At 39.7% G+C, this 22,854-nt stretch overlaps 4 protein-coding genes across 8 annotated transcripts; all 4 read left to right on the top strand.

Moving 5' to 3' along the window:
• The first annotated feature begins 677 nt into the window (after positions 1-677).
• On the top strand, positions 678-8,090 carry slc2a11b (solute carrier family 2 member 11b). Of its 2 annotated transcripts, none has more exons than XM_058070587.2 (12): positions 678-779; positions 3,255-3,353; positions 3,427-3,587; positions 3,865-3,989; positions 4,086-4,215; positions 5,287-5,435; positions 5,669-5,856; positions 6,017-6,127; positions 6,950-7,051; positions 7,132-7,207; positions 7,289-7,416; positions 7,798-8,090. In XM_058070587.2, exons 1-12 carry the CDS (start codon positions 732-734, stop codon positions 7,945-7,947), a joined length of 1,467 nt encoding a protein of 488 aa, XP_057926570.2. In that variant the 5' UTR covers positions 678-731; the 3' UTR covers positions 7,948-8,090. The 2 variants fall into 2 exon arrangements, with proteins under 2 accessions (XP_057926570.2, XP_057926569.2); XM_058070586.2 differs by lacking the exon at positions 678-779 and adding an exon at positions 2,946-3,171.
• A 1,094-nt stretch (positions 8,091-9,184) lies between these two features.
• Positions 9,185-15,683, top strand: rbm19 (RNA binding motif protein 19). Of its 2 annotated transcripts, XM_058070470.2 has the most exons (24): positions 9,185-9,353; positions 9,438-9,620; positions 9,696-9,809; positions 9,901-9,942; positions 10,344-10,566; positions 10,755-10,999; positions 11,100-11,159; positions 11,855-11,933; positions 12,029-12,100; positions 12,191-12,397; positions 12,473-12,603; positions 12,685-12,812; positions 12,909-13,005; positions 13,112-13,222; positions 13,296-13,496; positions 13,573-13,642; positions 13,721-13,875; positions 13,968-14,028; positions 14,232-14,311; positions 14,402-14,457; positions 14,568-14,684; positions 14,781-14,886; positions 14,995-15,115; positions 15,191-15,683. In XM_058070470.2, exons 1-24 carry the CDS (start codon positions 9,318-9,320, stop codon positions 15,271-15,273), a joined length of 2,778 nt encoding a protein of 925 aa, XP_057926453.2. In that variant the 5' UTR covers positions 9,185-9,317; the 3' UTR covers positions 15,274-15,683. The 2 variants fall into 2 exon arrangements, with proteins under 2 accessions (XP_057926453.2, XP_078645878.1); XM_078789752.1 differs by having other exon boundaries at positions 13,573-13,875.
• Positions 15,684-15,837: 154 nt separating this feature from the next.
• plbd2 (phospholipase B domain containing 2) lies at positions 15,838-19,658 on the top strand. Its single transcript, XM_058070783.2, has 12 exons — positions 15,838-16,077; positions 16,190-16,283; positions 16,366-16,524; positions 16,623-16,723; positions 16,803-17,017; positions 17,221-17,315; positions 17,406-17,566; positions 17,678-17,773; positions 17,854-17,925; positions 18,001-18,153; positions 18,241-18,403; positions 19,131-19,658. Exons 1-12 carry the CDS (start codon positions 15,869-15,871, stop codon positions 19,299-19,301), a joined length of 1,689 nt encoding a protein of 562 aa, XP_057926766.2. The 5' UTR covers positions 15,838-15,868; the 3' UTR covers positions 19,302-19,658.
• Positions 19,659-20,022: 364 nt separating this feature from the next.
• LOC131128480 (transmembrane protein 248) lies at positions 20,023-22,718 on the top strand. Of its 3 annotated transcripts, none has more exons than XR_009129646.2 (7): positions 20,023-20,189; positions 20,468-20,643; positions 20,775-21,042; positions 21,121-21,214; positions 21,950-22,091; positions 22,245-22,317; positions 22,384-22,718. XR_009129646.2 is itself a non-coding variant. In XM_058071371.2 (7 exons), the coding sequence occupies exons 2-7, from the start codon at positions 20,485-20,487 to the stop codon at positions 22,391-22,393; spliced, it is 825 nt and encodes a 274-aa protein (XP_057927354.2). In that variant the 5' UTR covers positions 20,024-20,189; positions 20,468-20,484; the 3' UTR covers positions 22,394-22,718. The 3 variants fall into 3 exon arrangements, 2 of the variants coding, with proteins under 2 accessions (XP_057927354.2, XP_057927355.2); XM_058071371.2 differs by having other exon boundaries at positions 20,024-20,189; positions 22,166-22,317; XM_058071372.2 differs by having other exon boundaries at positions 20,039-20,189; positions 20,592-20,643; positions 22,166-22,317.
• The last annotated feature ends 136 nt before the right edge of the window (positions 22,719-22,854 follow it).

Here is a 22,854-nt window from a genome sequence, read left to right as displayed (position 1 = left end):
GTGTATCCAGGCAACAAACAAATAATTTATTTATACAGCTCAGAAAGAGAAGACCAGCTCCCATTGAGAGGACGATATAAATGATCTTAAACACCGGTCACAAGCTCAGCATCAAATATACTTTGATGTTCATCTAATGCACATCAAACGATGACCAACTCCATGCTGTCACCTTTCTTCTGCACTGTACTACCTGAGCTGTGGCTGGTCACGCAAGGAGTTATTGAGTTCGGCGTTAATGTGGTCAAGCTGTTTTTAATATTTATTCATGTACCCCCACTACAATCTGTGTACCTGTCGGGGTACGCCTACCCCACTTTAAGAACCTAGGCACTACATCGCACTCAGACCTCACTGGTCAGTAATATTGTTCTGATAAAGAAACTTTGCAGTGTTCTTCTGAATCTGATACATTCCAGATGGCTGGGTATTGTGATTGCATGACCTCATTGATGAGTTCATTTTATGAAATCTCCGGAGTGCATTTCACATGCACATGTAAATTCCCTAAAGGATGGCATAAAATATCATCTGGATAGAATCATATGTTGTATTTTGAACATTCACTATCTGGGGCAGTAATCACAAGCCTCAGCCCCAAGAATGTAAAACCACCCCCCTTCCTAGATCACATGCACCTTGCGGCAACATTTTCTTAAACAAAACCTTTGGCTGAAGTGGAACATTCATTAGTTTCGCTTGACTAAAAAAATAATAGCAGCTGTTTCATAATGGAGCTCAGTGAGGAACCACCTGCAGTAGTAGTACCAAAGAAAACGGTAAGTCAAGACATGCTTGCTAAATTCACATTTTGAGCATAGGTTTTATTTTTCTGAACTACATTAACAATGTTACCAATTGCTTCAAGATCATAAAGGTGGTTCATTCTGATTTTATTACTTTATGATCAACAATGAATACCAAAGCCGTCGTACTTTGCACTGGCTACATCTCTGAATGCCAATGCACAAAAAACATGTGAACAAAAACATATGCAATATGCACATTTTTGGAGTCTACATGTTATACACCATTATTAATTTGCACAATAATAGATCATTTATATTTGTGCATTCATTTATTGCAATAAATATTTAAATTAACTTATAGCTTTTTAAGCTTTGCTATCAATTTGAGACAACACACATAAAAAATTACTAAGGATACAATTAATAATAATGTTGTTGTAGCCAAAGAATTTGGGTTCTTTAATACCATTAAGCCAGCTGTGGCTTTGATTTACAGTGTATCACAGTGTGCTAATCATGCAAATTAGGCAGAGACAAAAGAAGCAGCAAGTTTTTTAATGGGACCTATTGTGCTTTTTCCACTCTTCTGACCTATAAATGTAGTTAAAATGTTGTATTCTTGTGTTAATCAATGGCAAAGTTTCAGATAATGAGGCTTGCGCATTTGGAAGTGAGCCCTGAAAGATGTTTGGGATGGCTCGTGGTGTGGTAAAACTGAGCCTTTGTGATGTCACAGAGGAGCGGACTTCCTTGCATATATGGGTGTGGCTGTAAACCAGATACGCTCTCTGCCCTCCCCCAAGCTCTGCTACTCTGTTTACTTGCTAGCAATAGCTCGTACACGGAATCCACATTTAATTGCAAAACCTAAATATGCCACCATCAGGCACAAGTGGTTGGAGTTCCTGATTCCCTACCAGTAACATTTTGTCAACAGCATTTCACACTGGACTGTTTCACTGGACTGTTTGGAGAACATGGGCCAGTATGCAGCTGGACTAGCCGACAAACTTGCTGAAGTCGATATTTTTCTCCAACCACCTCTGCCTGATGCTCACTTGACCCAAAAAACCTTTTCTGGGAGCCATTACTAACACTGTAAACAGAGCGGAGTAGAGCTGGGGGGGAGGGCAAGCCTACAGCATATCTGGGCATGCCCATATAAGGAAGTCCGGATTGTATTGACTCACTTCCAAATGAGAAAATTTCATTATCTGAAACTTTGGAATCATTTAACACAATAATACAACATTCTAAAAAAACATTTATTGGTCAGAAAAGTAGGAAAACCAAGACTACAAAGAAAATGAGAAATAATCAAAACATGCATCACATTACTAGACTTTCAAAACATGCAATTTATCAAATGACAACTAAATAAATTATTTGGAACATTTTCAAAATGATGAATGAATTAACTTTAACATTAACTTGTGAATATATGAGCCCCTGGAAATCCTGCATGCAGGTATGAAGTAAAATGGGACTGTTTATATCTGCATATACTTTTATTTCACTTTAAAGTCTTAGATAACGGTGGACATGTGAATTAACAGTTGCATATTGTATATGTTTATCTCACAAAGATGCAACTTATTAACTTACCAAGGTATAAAAAAAAAAGCAGTTTCTTTCAACGTTTTAGTTGTTGCTTCCTATTTGTGAGGCCAGCAGAGAGAGAGGTTGCTCTGTGTGAAAAAAGCAGACAGAGAGACACACTGGGACTGGGAGGGAGCAACTGCATCACTGAATTAGTTGTATGTCAGCTACATATCTGCTACATTTTCACCAATATTGGTGTTATGTTAAAATCGGGACAATTAATCGGCCTGTTGATATATCGGTCGGCTGTAGTATGTTTATGTTGAAATACAGGGTTTCTACTGCATAGGAAAGTGGTGATCTTTGTTCTTATATTTGAAACTTGTCACATGAGTCAAGTTAATTTACTCAATTCTTCATTCATCATGAATGTATGACATGTATTAGTCTGTTTGAGCCCCCATTAACACCGAAGGAATATCAATTAAAGTCACAATTTTGTAAGGTTGGAAGGTTTTGTGTGCTTTGGAGGGATTGCACAATGTATCATGTCACTCGTATTGCTCCAGTCTTGTCTTTTCTGGGAAATCATTGTGCACCGCATTCACATTTCAAGGCCTGATGTGTTGATTCTTCACAGGCTGCGGTCACATTAGTACAGAAGAACACATTGTTTTGTTGCAGTATATAACCATTGCCTCATTAGGTTTGACTTTCTTTTTGAGAGCAGACTTGAAAAGGACACTCTGTGGGCAACAGACATTTTGGATGCAATTTGCACAAAGCAGGGAACCCCAAAATGCCAAAAGATAATCGGGATGAATATGAATATACACCTTTGTTAATTAAAGAGCCAGAAGAAACAAAGCGGGCTTTAAAGGTATGTGAAGTGTTAAGTTGTGGGATGAAACAACTGTGGTTACATTTAGTCTTTTTTTGTACATTTTTGTTTTTTCTCTGCAGTTTCCAAACAAATCCCTTCTTCTGGCTACCTTTGCTGCTTGTATAGGAGGAACCTTCCAGTATGGATATAACGTCTCTGTCATTAATGCACCCACCAAGGTAATGATGATGTATTTTTTGGCCATTTTTTGATGAATGTGTTATATCTTTGTGTCCGTTTCCATGTTTGTAGCATGTGCAAAATTTCATCAACCAAACGTGGACAGAACGTTACCAAACTGACATTACAGTAGATGCTGTCACCTTATTGTGGTCCACCATAGTGGCTATATTCACCCTGGGAGGACTAATTGGAGTATCACTTGGAGGAACATTGTCAATGAAGCTGGGAAGGTACGGTTTTCAAACATTGTTTTTAGGTTGAATTAGGTACACCTTCATAATCAGTCATAATTCTGTACAAGAGTAGTGTAACATTTAACATTGTTACATTTTTGGTTACCTCAGAAGAGAGACCAGATGCTGGAAACATTTCTATTTGATGCAGTGTAGTTCTTCAATACTGCGAACTGCAAACACATATTATTAAATTGATAATTAAGTTAGTTCTCATTGGATATGCTGCTGTACCTAATGTTGTCATACAGGTCATATGTCTATGTTGCTGCAGGAAAGGGACTTTGTTGGCGAACAATATTCTCGCACTGTTGGCTGCACTGATGATGGGTCTGAGCTATCCCACAGGATCATTTGAACTAATCATCATCGGCCGTCTTCTCATTGGACTAAATGCAGGTGATGCATAATCAAATATACTTAGAAAATGCAACAAATATACATATGTTTTTTTGCTTGATATCCATCTAAAACAGCTCTATGTTATTTTCATAGGCATTGGCCTTTGTGTTCAACCTTTGTACTTGACCGAAATTGCTCCAACTGCCATCCGTGGTCTTATGGGAATGGGAACCTCTGTTTTTGTCACTGGTGGGATCTTGACTGGACAAGTGATGGGCCTCAAGTAAATACATTTCACTTCATTTTCACTGGCATGACATGTACTATTATGCTAATTGTCCTTTGTATTAAGTTGTGGACTCCCATAGAGCAGCTACACACAATAACCAGCACAGAAAGCTTTATAGATCTTCCAGAATCTGCACCTATTCCAGCTGTATTTCTTTGGCTTCCCAAAACGGTCTGTTTTCATTTATTCCACTCATTACCCGCCTCCAGGTACGCCCATTCCGCTGTTATAGGTCACACTCCCAAGAGTTCCCGAAGACTTACAGACTACTGCCGAACCGCAATGTGTAATTTTGTCTGTATAAGAGTTGATATTAAATGATAAACCCTTTGGAGAGCTACTTGAAAAGTGGTTAGGAGCTGCTTATAGCTACACGTTAGGTCTGGGGTCAGCAGCTCATGAGTTCATACACGTGCTAATGTGTATGAACTCTAGAGTGGTAACCTAGGTTTGCGTTCACTAAGTGCAGCTAAACACAGCTAGGACACTGATGAATTGTTACTAACAGCATGTGCTTCTGACTGCACTTAATGTTACAAAGGCATCGCACTTCAGCAACCGTTTGGCAGAGAGTTAAGCCCCATATTTTTCTCTTTGCTTGTAATCTCCAACTCCAACCACTTCTGGTCACCTCTTTAGGTAAGTTAGGTGTCCTTCAAACCTCAACGAATATTTCCTGGAAGCCATTAGCGCAAGCTCCATGCAAACACGATGAAATCAGAGCAGTGAAACAGTGCAGCAGAGCAGGGAGAGGGCAAGCCTACAGCTTGTATTGAACGCCCATATAAAGAAGTCTTGTTCACTGTGATGTCACAGGGAGTCGGTGTTCGAAAAAAATCTCTGAAACTGAGCGTTCAGAGCACTAGCAAACTTCTTTTAGGACTCACTACCAAATGCGCAAACCTCATTATCTGAAACTTTTGCATAGTTTAACATGAGAATACAACATTCTAACAACATTTATAGGTAAGAAATGTGGAAAAAGCACAATAGCCCCCTTTAATATTACTATTTGGAATTATATGTGAAGTATAGTAGTACAGAACGATCTGTGTGATTTAATAGAGAGCTGCTGGGAGGAGAAGAGTATTGGCCCTTTCTGCTGTCCACCACATGTATCCCAGCGGCCCTGCAGCTCCTGACCCTACCCTGGTTCCCGGAGAGTCCACGCTTCCTGCTCATTGACAGAGGAGATGATGAGGGATGCAAAAAAGGTAAGGGACACTGCAACTGCTCCACTTTGATTCTGTCTTGAACAGTGTTCCAGAAAATGCACTGCACATGACTGTATCTTAAAATACTATCAGAAATCACTAGAGGCATGAGTTGTATATTCATGACTAGAAGATCAAGTATGAGATCACATTTGATGCAGTTAACCTTTTGATTTTTACAAGGACGTGCGAGGACGTCAGTCAACACATGCAGTGTGTTTTCTCCCATGCAGCCCTGATGAAACTCCATGGTGTCGCCAGTTGTGACAAAGAAAGGGAGGAAATAGAGAAGGAGAGGAACAACTTGACTGGATTCAAGGCCATGAAGCCATGGGAAGTGTTTGTGGATCGCAGCATGCGCTGGCAGCTGCTCACCATCATAGTCCTCAACTCAGCTCAGCAGCTCAATGGAATCAACGCTGTATGTGATATACTGCTCCTTAAACTACATTGGATCGATCTTTTGTGGTCACTCTAAGTGCCCACTTCATACTGTACAACAGAATGTGGATCATATCACAACCTTAATGTGGCTATTTTCCACATAATTAATTTGATATTCTCTTATGTTTTTGCTGTAGATCTATTTCTATGCAGATTATGTTTTTAGACAAGCGGGAATTCCCAGTGAGAAAATACCATATGCAGCAGTTGGCACTGGCGCCTGTGAATGCCTCACTGCTTTGACCTGTGTAAGTATTTACATTTTTATAGTATTTTGTAGTGTTTTATTGTAGTGACAACTGGGCATGTGATGTTTAGTAAAAAAATGGTGGAAAACAAGGGTTAAAGCAATAATAAATGATATCTCTACTATAGTATACAAAGTCCATCATAGTTTTTGACGTTACTGTACGCTGATTTGATTTCAGGAGAAATATGTGTTTGTCATAGCCATGCTGACTATCTTAGCGGTGGACCAACCAGGACACCTCTAATCTTGTGTTAGCATTGATTCACATGGTTCTGTCCAGAGAAACACTGGAATGCAAAATTATTCACACATGCCGCAATATAATACAATAGACCAGTGTTGACGTCACTGAGATGGCAAGCATGACATGGTTTGACCCTGGTTTTGTGTGATTGTAGAATCCATGTTATTCTCCGGCTTAAGCATGACCCTGAAAAACATGAACTAGCTTGTGTCTAAATACTAATAAGGACTTGATAATGCATATGAAATAGGAAATAGAATTACTCTTACTATGAGTATAATGCACTGCTGTGTGGTATGATTGAATAAAATTAACAGTCTGACACAAGAATAAAGTAATTACTGAGGATCTAAGTAGCAGAGTAGTTACAGGGGAATTAAGGTACATACATTTAGAACAGTTACTGAGGAACTAATGAAGAGCTAATGAGTAGTGGTTAGGGTCAGGAATTTTGTGTACCTTATTGTCAAGTGTTACCAAATGGACACAAGTAAGCATGAAAGGTCACCATGAGATTAAGAGGAAGTGCTTTTCATGCATCGTTTTCTGCCTTGTCATGTGCTACGTGTCTTACAGGGTTTGCTCATTGACAGCCTGGGAAGGAAGGTGCTCATTACTGGGGGATACACTCTCATGAGTATATGCTGCATTTTGTTCACGCTAACCATGACCTTTCAGGTAATCAACAATAAATGCAAATCAAAATATAAAATGCACTTTGAATCAAGCAAGCTCCTGTGCTTTCACTTGGTTCTTAGAACACGGGTCCAGTTTTTCCCTACCTGAGCATGGCATGTATTTTTGCCTTCATTCTGAGTTTTGGATTAGGACCAGGTAAAACTTTGCATTTGTGTCACTTCAATCCTTGTCAAAAGCTCAATTTTACACTGTAGTTTTCATTGTTCTCTCCAAAAGGCGGCGTGACTAACATCTTGACCATGGAGCTCTTCACGCAAAATGCACGGCCTGCAGCCTACATGATTGCAGGTTCCATAAACTGGATCAGCTTCTTTCTTATCAGCATGATCTTCCCTTTCATTGTGGTAAGCAGTCAACATAATGGCAATAGGATGTAGTCCAGAAGTCCTCAGGAGCACTTGAAAGTGGGACAAATCATAGAAGAGTGGGCGTGCCCAAAAGTGGGCCATGGGTGGAATAAATTAAAACCATTTTGGAAATCCAAGGCAATACAGCTGGAATAGGTGCAGATTCTGGAAGATCTAGAAAGCTTTCTGTGCGAGTTATCTTGTGTACCTGCACCATAAGAGTCCACAACTCCTATAGAGCACAAAGGAATAGAAATGAGCATAATAGGGTCCCTTTAAAGGTTTTATTACTTGTACATGTTTGTGTTATTTAAGTGTATAAAGACGTTAACCGAAAAGGATAACTAACTTGTGTTCACATGTGCTGTGTTTCCACAGATTGGACTGCAGCAGTACTGTTTCCTGGTGTTTATGGTCATATGCACCATGGTGGCACTTTACATCTTCTTTATTATTCCTGAAACTAAGAACAAAACCTTCCTGGAAATCCAGAGTGAGTTTAAGTCAGCAACAAAAAGAAGGCCATAGCACTGATGGTTCCAGAATGACACTGTTGGCCACTTACAAAAATATAATTCATGAAGGTCATGTTTTAAAGCTTGTATTTATTTCTCTTTGCCACAGTAGTGCCTTGTTTGAATGTTGATGATGAGCTGTTGTGTGTTCTTAGATCACTGCACATTCATGCACTGTGTGATGTTTTTATATTTCAAGTTTTTGTTATTGTTCATTAAAAGTTTTCTTTCTTCAATTTTAATTAATACTGTTGTGTGAGATTTGTCATTAAAGGTCACCTGATAAAAACTTTTCTGTTCTGTGTTTGGTGGAAAGGCCCAAGGACTTTGGCAAGTACAACCAAAGTACAAAATATATAATAACTTGGGCTGTGTGTTTTAAAGGGGAACTGCACTTTTAAAAACATTTACCCATCATTCACAGTTAAGTTTAACACTAGTTTATAAATCATGCCACACATGTGTATGGTGCACTTTTTGCTTGCAAGCCCAAATATCGCTTCACTTTAAAGAGCAGAGGCAAAGAAACACTTCATCACTCAAATAACAATTTCACATCCAAAAAATAATGAATGAATTCATTCATTCATTTTCTACCGCTTATCCTCATGAGGGTTGCGGGGGTGTTGGAGCCTATCCCAGCTGTCTTCTGGCGAGAGGCGGGGTACACCCTGGACTGGTCACCAGCCCATCACAGGGCACATATAGACAAACAACCATTCACACTCACATTCATACCTATGGACAATTTGGATTCGCTAATTAACCTAGCATGTTTTTGGAATGTGGGAGGAAACCGGAGTACCGGAGAAAACCCATGCATGCACGGGGAGAACATGCAAACTCCACACAGTGATGGCCGAGGGTGGAATTGAGCTAGCTGTGAGGTCTGCGCGCTAACCACTCGACCGCTGTGCTGCCCACCAAAAAATATTTCATGTAAAAAAAATCATATGAAATCTTATCAAAGATAACTTGAAAAACAAAAAAAGAGTGCATGGTATCAGCAGGCTCGTCCCCCTGATATAAAGTGGTTTGGAGGTCAAATGTCAAGTGACCTCAAGGCTATTGAAAAGGATTTGTGTGAAAAATTCATATAAAAACAACAAGGTGTGCATGATACCAGCAGACTAGTCCTACTGATATAAAGTGGTTTGAAGGTCACATTACCTGGAATCTATACCCGCAATTAAATAACAAAAACGAAGGCAGTGTATATGGTCGGCACTAGATGGCGGTATTGAAAAAGAAAGCCACAGAAAACGTCGAAGAAGAAGACGCCCCACTCATCATGGCGACCTAGCTGTCGACCACGCTCGATTTGTTGACAAATAGCAAAATTCCAACTTCATTCTTTCTTTGAAGATTTAGTAGACACAAAGTATGTCAAGACTCATCGTTAAGAATCTCCCAAACGGGGTAAGTAACCTCTCTGCATGCAAGGTGACAATTAAACATTAAACATTACTTTCCATTCGACTTGAAAATGTCGCTTGTGCACAGATGAAGGAGGAGAGGTTCCGAGGCATGTTCGCGGACTTTGGGACCGTAACAGACTGCACCCTCAAGTTTACCAAAGACGGAAAGTTCCGCAAGTTTGGTTTTGTCGGCTTCAAAAGCGAGGAAGATGCCAGCAATGCCCTGAAACATTTTAACAGGAGCTTCGTGGACACATCCAGAGTGACTGTAGGTTGTTGTGTGCCTGTTGTCAGTATTTAAAGAGATGTGTGTTGACGTGTTTTTTTGTGTGCTTCATTGTAGGTGGAGATGTGTAAATCTTACGGAGACTCCACTAAAGCAAAAGCTTGGAGCAAACACACCAAGACCTCTGCTCCAGACAAACCATCCCCGCCGACTAAGATTGGCAATAAAAAGGTGGAAAATTATTTATACACTAGCGTTTTCTTAATATGGATATTAGTGGCCTCTTACTACAACCTGCTATTCGGTTTCCATTTACTCTTAGGAGAAAGGTGGTAAAAGAGAAGCCATCAGTACACTAGGAAATGTAAGTCACTTTTTTTGACTATCTGAAATGAGTGATTAAGTGAATCCTGAATTACATTGCACAGTATAATGAAGTCCAGAGCTCTGTATCGAAAATACTACCTTAGGTATTTAAATAAGGTAACCAAAATGGTTCTCTGTATGATGCAGTGAAAGGCTTTCACCACTGCCTACCACATAACTAGAGCTAAATTTACAACTGACTGTCAATCAAAACTGAGCATTGCTATCTTTCTGAAAGGAAACCTTTTGACACTTTTATCCTGGATCTCACTAAACTGTGCCTGTGTGTGTAATTGTATGACCAATGAGTGTATACCAGTAGGGAATGTAGCTCTGTAACTTAAATTACTTTCAAGTAGAAAATGACTTGAGTGTTTTTGTCATCTTGTTGGGTGTCAGCTGGAAGATGATGAGGGATTCAAGGAGTTTCTGTCAGTGCATCAGACTCGTAGCCAAGCCCCAACGTGGGCAAACGACACATTGCAGCAGCCGGTGAACCCTGAGAGTGGCAAGACAAAGAGCAAGAAGAAGCCCGCTGCAGATGATTACCTCAACTTTGACTCTGATGAGTCAGAGGATCAGGCGGATGAGAAGGAAGAAGGGGACGGTAGTGAAGATGAAGGTAAAAAGTAGTATGGGACCTTGATAGATGATAGCCACATACTGTACATACAAGTAGTTGCATTGACGTCTGCTTGGACATAATAGACCATATCAAATGTAGAATAAAACCTTCAGGTTTTCCTTACCAGCTCCACTTGCCACAAGTGGGATTGTGGTAAAGTTGTGACGGGATTTTGTATTTTACAGACACAACTAAAGAAGCACTCAAGTCTGGTTTGTCAGACATGGATTATCTGCGCTCAAAGGTTGTACCAACTGAGGATGAGGAAGCGAGGGACGGTCCAGAAGAGGTGGATAATGAAGATCCTGGACTTGTTCAACTTAACGACAGTGCCTATGAGAGCGGAGACAGAGAAAAAGCCCTCAAGACAAAAACCTCAGTTTCCTCTGACAAGAAGCAAAGTAAAACCAACAAAAGTGCAAAGCAAGAGGTTAATTTAGCATAATCGCAGTTATTATACAGTCAACCTAATTACTGGGTTTCAGTACAAAACTGTTCTTATTTCATTGTGTGGACTGTTTTTGTTCCAGATGGAGCCAACAACAGAGTTCACAGTGAAGCTGAGAGGAGTCCCGTTCACTGCTAAAGAGGTTAGTATGTTTTCATATATGGAGCTTAAAGGGGCCATATTATGCCTTTTCCACTTTCCTGACCTATAAATGTAGTGAGAATGTTGTATTCTTAATTAAAACGAACCGTTGTGGCAGGAAACACAAATCAGAGCAATTACAGCTGGAATAGGTGCAGATGCATTAATTCCTTCATTCATTCATTTTCTACCGCTTATCCTCACGGGGGTCACGGGGGTGCTGGAGCCTATCCGAGCTGTCTTCGGGCGAGAGGCGGGGTACACCCTGGATTGGTCGCTAGCCAATCACAGGGCACATATAGACAAACAACCATTCACACTCACATTCATACTTATGGACAATTTGGAGTCACCAATTAACCTAGCATGTTTTTGGAATGTGGGAGGAAACCAGAGAAAACCCACACATGCACAGAGAGAACATGCAAACTACACACATAGATGGTCGGGGTTGGAATTGAACTTTTCCTAGGGTCTCCTAGCTATGAGGCCTGTGCGCTAACCACTGGGCAGCGGTGCAGATTCAGAAAAATCTTAAGTTTTCTGTTCGGGTCATTTTGTGTAGCTGCTCTATAGGAGACCACAACTCAAAACAAAGGGTTGAAAAATGAGCATAATAGGTCCTCTTTAATGTTTAAAAAACTATGCCACTTCTGAGATTAATAACACCATGAATGTTTTCTCATGGTCCAAAAGCAACAAATTAAGGAATTTATGACACCCCTGAAGCCTGCTGCCATCAGAATTGGAAGAAATGAAAGCGGAAACAGAACAGGTATGTGACTGGAAGCATTTATTAATTATCTTGCTTACAATATTGAAATTGTAATAATAATAGCCAAATAAATGTACATTCCATTTGTGTTTCAGGGTATGTATATGTAGATCTAAAATCTTCAGAAGAAGTCGAGAAGGCCTTGAAAAAGAATAAAGACTATATTGGTAAGAACTCTATTTGTCTATCAACATCAAAATCCTTGCCTCTTTATGTTGGTAGCTCATGAACCTGACCCGTCTGCTTGTGTTCTACAGGGCGGCGCTACATTGAGGTGTTTCGAGTGGACGCATCCACATGGAGTCGAACTGACCGAAGAGACAAAACAACAGACAAAAATTTCACCAGGAAGCTGAAGGAGGATGAAGAGGAGGAGGATGTTGCAGAGTCAGGGCGACTCTTTGTCAGAAACCTTCCTTATACGTGCACAGAGGAAGAAATCAATAATGTATTTTCAAAACATGGTATGTTAAAATCTTTTCATAATATAAATCACCGCTTCACAAACATCCATTAGAATAATCTAACTGTCCATGCAGGTCCTCTGTCTGAGGTGCTCTTTCCCATTGATAATCTAACTAAAAAACCAAAAGGTTTTGCTTTCATAACATACATGATTCCTGAGAATGCTGTGGCAGCTTTGGCTCAGCTAGATGGACACATATTTCAGGTATGATTTGGCAGCATCTTATTAGACATGTAAATATTGGTAAAAGGCAAAAGCAACTGTTTTGTTAAATTGTTCTTTCAGGGCAGGATGCTTCACCTGCTCCCATCCACTGTGAAGAAGGAAAGTGGTGAATCTTCAGATGCTGGGGATCCAGGTTCCTCATCTTATAAACGTCAAAAGGATGCTAAAAACAAAGCTTCAAGTTCTAGGTAAGGTCATTGAGGATAATTTTGTGGATCCGTTTTCCCCTTTTTGTGTGTGTGTGTGTGTGTGTGTGTTTTAATTAAATTGTGTTTTTGTCTTAGTTCACACAACTGGAACACACTCTTTTTGGGCACAAGTGCAGTGGCTGACGCCATTGCTGAAAGATACAACACAACAAAAAGCCAAGTCTTGGACCATGTAACTGTTCATCCTGTTTTTCACAACTATCAGCTCAACTTGCACCTTACTAGACTTTTGGCTGACTTTTTTTCTTATTTGTCCTTGGTTGCTGCTGTCTCTGTAGGAGACAAAAGGAAGTGTTGCAGTACGTATGGCTCTGGGAGAAACCCAGATTGTCCAAGAGACTCGCCAATTCCTACTAGACAACAGTGTGAGTCTGGATTCCTTTAGTCAGGTAAGTTTTTCTCATTTTTAAATGGTCACACTTGTCACCGTTCTTCTGATTTCACATGAGATGTCTTGTGTAGGCAGCAGCAGGAAGAAGCACAACCGTGATCTTGGTGAAGAACCTCCCAGCTGGAGTGACCGTGTCAGAGCTGGAGACGCTTTTCTCCAGTCATGGCTCTTTGGGACGTGTGCTGTTGCCACCATCTGGCCTTACTGCCATCATCGAGTTCCTGGAGCCCACTGAAGCGAAGCGAGCCTTTACAAGACTGGCGTACAGCAAGGTGTGGGTTTGCCTCTCTGTGTTTGTATGTGTGTACTACCTGGGTAGAAGGTTGAAACTTACTTGGTTTGTTCCAGTTCCATCATGTCCCACTGTATTTGGAATGGGCACCTGTAGGTGTGTTTGTTGCAGCCAAACCAGACCCAGGTAAGATACCACACTCCCATTGTGAGATTTTTAAAATCATTTCATTTAGCCTTTATTGTATGGATCTGTTTCACCAAGCCCAACAAAAAGCAGAGGGAGCGGAACAAGAGAAGAAAGGAGTAGAAGAAGAAGAGGAGGAGGAGGAAGAAGAAGAAGACGACGGTTGTGTTCCGGGTTCTACACTTTTCGTCAAGAATCTTAATTTCAGCACCACAGAGGAAACTCTTCAAGAGGTTGGTTGAATGATTCCTCTTTTTTTGTCATTGTAAATACAAGGGAATGTAAAGGTCATAATTTTAAATGATTATTTGTTCTTTTGTTCCAGACATTCTCCAAATGTGGCAAGATCAAGTCATGCACAATCTCCATGAAAAAAGATAAAACCGGTACTGCCATTGCGCTCCTTGCTGTTTGTAGTATTCTGCAAAACAAGTAGATTTACTGTATATGTTAAACTAATATGTTCTTAATATGTCACAACTTGTCACACATCATTGAATAACAATTATCCTGTGTTGTGACAGAAGATCACTAATTTATTGATCTGTGTGAGGTTCTGCTTGCAACTAATAATTGACATGACCTACAGGCAAGTTGCTGTCTATGGGTTATGGCTTTGTTCAATATCAAACTGCAGAGGGAGCACAGAAAGCTCTGCGACAGTTGCAGGTATAGACCTTATCGCCTCACAATTGCATTTTTAAAACTCGCTATTGCCTCATTGGTGAATCACATGACTTTCTGTCACGCTTCCACCAGCACTGCCTTGTAGATGATCACCAGTTGGAGCTGAAGATTTCAGAGAGAGCTACAAGGTAAAAATGCAACATGCACTCAAAGAGAATAAAACAATCTGTAACACAGAGGTCCCAGATAGATAAACGCCTATAACTTAACTAATTCTGACCTTTTTTCCTTTGTGGAGGACTGCACAAGTGTCACGCAAGAAGAAGCAGGTGGAGAAGAAGCAAACCGGATCAAAGATCCTTGTGCGAAACATCCCCTTCCAAGCTTCTGTCAGAGAAGTTCGAGAGCTCTTCTGGTAGGAGCCACATACACACACGGCTATATTAGTCATCTAATGAATTTGGAGCAAGGTGAGTCACTAATGTATGATTTTTGTTTCTCTCCATCTCAGTACTTTTGGAGAGCTGAAGACAGTCCGTCTTCCTAAGAAGGTCGTCGGATCAGGGAAGCATAGAGGTTTTGGTTTCATTGACTTCATCACCAAACAGGATGCCAAGGTTTGCACAAATGCACTAAATTGTTGTGTTTAGATTTTTTTTAGTAGTAACTTGTATTGATGGATATTATACTATTCTATATGTCCCTGTTTTTTTTTTTTCCTCCAGAAAGCGTTTTCTGCCCTGTGCCACAGCACCCATCTTTATGGGAGACGTCTTGTGCTGGAGTGGGCAGATGCTGAGGAAACAGTGGAGACACTAAGACGAAAAACAGCTGAACATTTTCATGGTAAATTTGCCATTAACACACCGCGCAATCATGGTAATTATTCTCATTTGCCTTGTCATTTATCATACCTCTTAGTGGCCAGCAAAAAGCAACGCAAAGTGGAGGTACTGGGAGGAATTCTAGAGAAGATGGAAACCCAAGATGATTCGGAGGACTGAAGGTGTTTTGAAGTTTATGAAACGATTGGTTATTGCTCACCCAGAAAGTTCTGCCAGCTTCCTTGCAGCCCTGTTAAGGCATTGAGTAGGGTACTAAATCCCCAGTTGTATTAACATTAGATTGATAGATACTCTAGTACTCATCTCCAAGAGAAATTTCCACTGCATGATATAGTGCCACCATTGATCATCATGCGAACAATTAACTGATGTAAGATTTGAGTGCCACGCAATATGCATGAAGAATTACACCTTAGACAGTTTTACTTATCTGTAAAATAAAAAATGGAGGTGGCATTTTCAGGTGTGTTTATACCAATTAATCTGTTTTAAAAGTATTTATAATATGGGTGTTTTTTTATAAAATGCTTTAAAATCATCAGTTTTAAATAAAGTTATTTTCTTTATAATGTGTGTGTGGTTGTGTCAAAGTGCAAGTCTAAACGCTATGTTAGCTAGGTATTTTATTTTGAAATTATTCCCTTTGCCCGACTATAACGGAAGTTAAAACTGACAAGGAAATTGCGTAAGATTGAGGTTTGGTCGCGGTCAGGTGACTTCGCAGCCTTTTGTCATATGACTTGTTTGTGCAACCATGGCGTCCAACCCGGCAGTGAATTTATTCTGCTGTTTTCCGCTTGTTTTAACAATTAGCTGTTTTTTGTTCAATAATTTTGCGCCGACTGGAGCTGAAATACAAACGGCGGTTATTGATAAAAACACAGGGCAGCTTTCAATCATTGTTGGGTATCGAGAAGATTTTGTGGCCTGGGCAAACTTTACCGACAACATCCAGACAACAGGGTATGTTCATCACATGCTTTGAATACACCTCAGTTATAACTTAGCATATTTTAAACACGCTTCCAGCAGTTTCTTTGTTGTTTTTACCAAGTTTCTTGTGATATCACTTTAGGTGGTCTTCCTTGGACATCACAACAAGCAGTCAATATAATGACAGTATACAGGCATACGCTGCTGGAGCCGTGGAGGCTGCAGTCACATCTCAGGTGTCCCACAGCTAACATTACCCACGCTTGACTGCACTATTGCTAATATATAAGGATTTAAACTTGAATCTTTCTGTTTTAGCTTATCTACAAGCACTGGATGAACACCCTTATGGGTTACTGTGGGCCCTTTTCGAGAGATGCCGGTTACTGTGACCGCCTCAAGACTTTTATCACTATCAACCTGCAGTGGGTTCAGGAACAAATTGAGAAGCAACCAAATTCACCTTACTGGTACCAGGTACTGAGGATATCATCACAGTGAACAGCTATGAAAAAAGAAAACACAGGGAAATTACAGGGAAGTACTGTGCATTTATGTTTTCTCTGTCATGTTAGGTTCGCCTTGCTCTGCTACAGCTGAAAGGTTTGGAGGACAGTTACAACGATCAGCTGTCATTTCCCTCTGGCCCGTTATCCATCAACCCATTTGGTTTTCTGTAAGCAGATTTTGATTAAAAAAAAAAAAATACATGCTAATAAACAGATCATAAACGGGCCATCTGCTTTTACCAACAGACTCTTCCAAATGGGTGGAGATCTGGAAGACTTGGAATCGGCTCTCAACAAATCCAGCTTGACTCGACCACTGGGATCCGGCTCCTGCTCTGCTCTCATTAAGCTTCTTCCAAACAATAAGGATCTGCTGGTGTCACATGACACCTGGAATGGCTACCAATCCATGCTGCGCATCATGAAGAAATACAACTTTGCCTTCAGTGTTTCGCCCATGGGTACTTAATTGATACATTATACAGGTTGTTGCTGTGTATCAAGTGCTTCAGACATTTTTACTTATTCAGTGTGTTTATTAAACTTGTGTTGTACAGGTACATTATTGTCAAGTGAGACAATCATTACAATATGAGTCTGCACTGTATGATGTGATCATTCTGATTAAAAGAAGCACTGTAAGTACATGTTGCCTTTCTTACAGATAATCTCCTTCTTCCTGGAAGGGTTCAGGCATTCTCATCCTACCCTGTATCAATTTTCTCTGGAGATGACTTCTACATCCTTAGTAGTGGCTTGGTGAGCACTTCTTCTAACAGAAATGACCCACATTTTGTTAATTTAAAAGCATTCATACTTAAGAGTTAGTAATCTGTAATGTGGCTGCAGGTTACCCTGGAAACTACCATTGGCAACAGCAACCCTGCTCTGTGGAAGTTTGTTCAACCCACAGATACGGTGATGGAATGGCTCCGAAACATTGTGGCTAATCGCCTAGCAGTGACGGGTAAAGCCTGGGCGGAGCTATTCAGCAAGTACAATAGTGGCACGTGAGTTACAAGCATCATTTCACACAATCACACAAATGTTGCAATCCACATGAATAAATCTTACTCAAAAATTATAATGTTTGTCTGTACTTTATACTGCATGCTTTCCAGGTACAACAATCAGTGGATGATTGTGGATTATAATAACTTCTCTCCAGGCAAGACTGACATAATGGAGGACCTCTTTGTTGTATTGGAACAAATTCCGTAAGCACTTTAATATTTATTTTATTTACTATGTGGTTTCGTTCAGTTTGTTACATACAAACTGTATTTTCACATTGTAGGGGGCACATTGTTTTTACCGATAAAACAGAAGAGTTATTGCAAAAAGGATACTGGGCTAGTTATAACATACCGTAAGTGACATATTCACAATCTTTGTAACCGCTTGTATTTGCAACATATATGACGTTGGATTGTATGTGCTCTAGGTACTACGACGAGATATTCAATGCTAGCGGCTGCAATGAGCTTGTGAAAAAGTTTGGCTCTTGGTTCTCCCTGGACCAAAATCCCCGGGCTAAGATATTCAGAAGAGATCAGAATAAGGTTACAGATGTTGCCTCAATGATGCGCCTCATGAGGTCTGCACAAAAAAATTGTCATATACAGTATTAACATTTTATATCTGTGTTGGAATTTATTGTTGCTTTTCTATTTTGCGTATCCAGATATAATAACTTCAAAGAAGACCCCCTGTCACAGTGCCAAGGTTGTAATCCACCTGAGAATGGAGAAAATGCCATCTCAGCCCGCTCTGACCTGAATCCTGCCAATGGCACCTACCCATTTGGAGCTTTAAGACAGAGATCCCATGGAGGAACAGACATGAAGGTACAGTATTTGCCCTTCTCATATATGAGTTAATTTGTTGGCCCTGAAATACACAGATCCAAGGAAATACAGCTAGAGTAGGTGCAGATTCTTTAAGGAATATGAAGCTTTGTGTGCCGGTTATTGTGTGTAGCTGCTCGATACGAATCCATGACTCAAAATGATAGGTCCCGTTTTAAAGTAGTAATATTGATCATAAAAACTCCATGCACGTGTGCAGCCACGCACATGTTGGGGGGAGGTTTCGTGAGATAGGAGGTAAGTGGTAGCTCCAGGGGGCCCCGACCACCAGGGTACTGGTACTGGAAGTAAGTTCCCTGATGTAGGATTCAATATTAATAAATGGATATATTTTTCGTAGTTCTTATCACAGCTTTAGAATGCCCTTTATTTGTACTTTTGTTAATTTAGCAATTTTTGTGCTTAAAAATGCTTAATTTAGGCCATGAATATGTAACATTGACTTAAATATATATATATATTTAGATAATTTTTTTTTTACTAAGACTAGATTCAACCACGAAACAGCAACCATATACCTATTGGCATATAGTGAGGCTGTAATGTTCGAACTGGGATATAGAAAGGGACAACTGTATATCATTACACTTGAATAAAATATGTTCTGTTGTTATGCAACTTCAAGTGGATTGCACCTTGATTGGACAGAGTAAACCATGACTTAATATTCACACTTTACACCTACGCTATGTATTGTCCTGTGCAGATGACCTCCTATGGGATGTTTCATCGCTATGAAATGCTGGCTGTGAGTGGGCCAACATGGGACCAGGTACCACCCTTCCAATGGAGCACTTCTCCATACAAAGACCTGGTGCACATGGGCCACCCTGACCTTTGGATGTTTAAGCCTATAAAAGTCACCTGGACTTCTTGATTGCAGTAATGTCTTAAGTAACAGTGCTGGAATGGAAATTCACTTAACATTTTGACAAAGGGACATACTTTCAGTATTTTCAGTAGTAGTCCGTTTTGCACTATTATATTAATGAAGGCACAGAATAGAGTTTGGAATACAAGGGACATTATGAAAAACTTAATTTACAGTCTTTTTTTTATTGCACACTGATTTATTTCTGATCATGTTTTATTTTCTCTAAAATCTAGGAGGTACAAATCTTCCACAGTTAAGTTAAATCATTGATGTGATTGTGGTAGACTACATCTTGGAATTATGAAAACTTTTGTAAATAAATGCCATCATCATTACCTTGTTGTGACTTGCAACTGTCTTGTTACACTGTCTGGATGTTTAGTCAATTTCTATTTTACATTCACTATAACTATTATTGAAGATGATTTTCATAACAGGAAATATCAACTTTATTTCAGACACATACAGTGCATGGTCCATAGAACATAAAAAATGAAGACACCAATTAAGACATCAATACAGTACTGTTATATTGTAAACTCTAAATACAAACATAAGCAGATCGCCTTGTAATCTAAATTATACCATTAAAATTTAGCACAGTGTAATTACAATTTTTGTAATTGTTAGCGAACTGATGACCTGCCCAAAGTGAACGTTGAAGCAAGGGTATGTCATAGGCCATTGTTGGTCACGTGGTTCTGAGCGTCCAACCAACTAGTTAACGGTCGTAAAGCGATCAATTTGTCGTGAATAAAAGCTGTCGTGGAGTTGTTTTCGTCACTCCGTTAGAAATGAACTTTGTGTGCTCCTTATCAATTGTCGATATGCCAATGTTCGAACATTGTTCATAAATGGCGTCGTAATGGGAGGAAACGGATTAAGTATAAGGTATGATCATGTTTGTTAGACGTTCATCTGTATTATACCTTCATTAGTTGGCCTACTCAAACAGCTGATATGTTTTTACAGAGTAGACTAACTATATTTTGGTAGTCATGCAGGTATCCTGCAAATGTCTTTTTTTGCAAAGAAACATCTAAAACATGGAAACTAACAGCTATGGAGACGATAACCAACCCTAACGAACTAAGAGTTAAACATGGCCTCTAATGCTGGGAGTAGCAACAGGTGACGTGCCTTTCTCATGTTTGCCTGATTATTCCTAGGTTATTTGTATCCAATAATGGTTTTCGCCCAGACGGTTGGCAATTTAAGAGATTATGTGTCCAGTAATCCTCCAGCAGTGGCCTTTTTCCTGTGTCTCCTGACACTGGCTGTCTCATTCACCAGCCTTGGGTCTTACAGCAGCACTCACACCCTGCCCAACCCTGACACAGAAAAGGTAGGGATTTCTTTATACCGTATGTATTCATTAAATTTAGACAATTTGGAATTGTTGGAAAAGTTGGAATCAGCAACATGCATAAGTCACTGCTTATCACTGCTTTATGCAATTTTTGTTTCTTCTTGTAGGACTGGAACCATGTCTTTTCCACCTTATCAAAGTTTCATCTATGTGTAAAAGCTGAATGGCGCACAGATGAACCGGTGACTCCAAATCCTTCTCTTCTTACCAAAGAGGGAACAGATGGAACAACTCGGTCACTTGACTCGACAATACAGACTCCATCAGTGACCACTTTGCGACTCAAGGTTCCTGTGTCTGTAACAAGCAGCCCTGGCCTACCAAATGATGTGGCCCTATTCACAGCTATGACAGCCAGTCAGTTATGTCTTGGGGGTCGGTATTTTAATGCGTTGGATGTAAAGATGTGTATTTTTATTATTAATATTTAGAAATGTATGTTTTCTTCTACAGGCAATGAAATTGTCACTCTGGAGATCCACCCTGAAAATCATACCTGTACCTGTCTCGTTATAAAAGCCCAAGCAGATCTCCTTCCCATGAGACTGTAAGTTCAGTTTCACTGTGTGTGCATTTAGAAAGTTTTATGTACAGGTTATTGTATGTAGCTGCTCTATAGGAGTCTACAACTCAATACAAATGGTCAAGAAATTATCATAATGGGTTTTAACATTTTTGAGATGTTGCTTAACTGTGATAGCCAAACGCTACAGGCGACAAAGCTCACTTCTGGTTTTTGTTTCCATGAATTAGCAAGCTAATAGGTTAATAATACAATTAGACAGAGTTGGAGTCACATAGTGTATTAATAACACAACAAGATGCATTGTACACTAACCGGAAAACTTACACAAACCTGGGTTTTTTTTTTATCAGTTCAAATTTTAGTTGAACTGATAAACACGCTAACCAAGATTCCCCTGTATTACGGTATTGACAATAACGTACATTTGTCTCTTGGAACATTGCACCCTCACTTTCACAAACTAAATAATTAATAAATGCTGTTTTGTTACCTATTAGTAAAAAGCCAAATAGAAGCATTTTCGAACATAAAATAGGCCACTAAACGAACTAAAATACAAATACAAGGCAGAAGAAGCACGAGCATTCTAATTAAGTTAAATTGTATTTAGATGTTTGTGAACAGGTTTTTTGTGCCATAACTACGGAAATATTACATTTATCGGTCGAGTCTATCACCAATTAACCGCGGTAAACAAAGAATGACTGCAATATGATTTAATGAAATGCATTGTTTACCTGTACCATATTTTTGAAGACTTCCTCCAGAGTGTCCTGCATCTGAGAGCAACCTTTCATCTGTCCATGTTGAGGCAATGAATCAACCACCAACAGCATCACAAGCCTGCTATGGTCTTCTTTCCAGGAACGACCCCGCTCTCACCGTCATGTTAACAAAGGTACCACAAGGACTAAAATAATATGCCTGAAAAATGCAAATACCAACTGCCATTTTTATCTTCTTAATCCCCAGGAGGAGCAATGGGTTGCAGTGCGACATTTGATGGAAGTCAGTGTGTGTCTGATAGTTGTTTGTTTATTACTTTGTTTAGTTGCAAGCCTGACACATCCAACGATACGCAGCTACCACAGGAAGGGGCTGGATCTCCAAAATGCAGATACACCGTGAGTGATACTTATCCGTTAATATACCTTTAACTCCATTTAATAGTCTTTGTTTATTTGTTACAGGAACCTTTGATGCCTAAACATTTTATCAACTCAATATTGAAAGACTGCATCACCATGAGAACCATTTTTTTGCAACCAGTTTTCTTACATCCAATGGCTGTTAAGATGTCTGCTATATTAACCTTTGTGCCTTAAAAATATTTTTGATGTAGTCCTGTTCTGTATCTAGTTTGTAATTCAGGAATTGTATACATTGGTTCTGACCCTGAACATTTCAAGGAGAAATATGTTAAACCTTCCCCTGTTAAAACCAAATATTGGGAGTGATTTTTTTTCAGAGGACACAATACTGTTACTATCTTATTTGGATAATAAAAGACAATGCATACACGGTAGATATATTGTGTCTGTCATTTCACGCTATTTTATTTAAGCTCGCACAAACCGGGAAACTGAGTTGCAGCTAGAAGTGTTGAATGATTTTGTTTAGATTCAGAACATGGTATAATGTATTTATTTTTATGTATCAAC

The sequence above is a fragment of the Doryrhamphus excisus genome, linkage group LG3 (assembly GCF_037039965.1).
Source record: "Doryrhamphus excisus strain RoL-2023G ecotype Guam linkage group LG3, RoL_Dexc_Guam_v1.1, whole genome shotgun sequence".
In the NCBI taxonomy this organism is placed as follows: domain Eukaryota; kingdom Metazoa; phylum Chordata; class Actinopteri; order Syngnathiformes; family Syngnathidae; genus Doryrhamphus; species Doryrhamphus excisus.
This window is presented reverse-complemented; position numbering and strand designations above follow the sequence as displayed.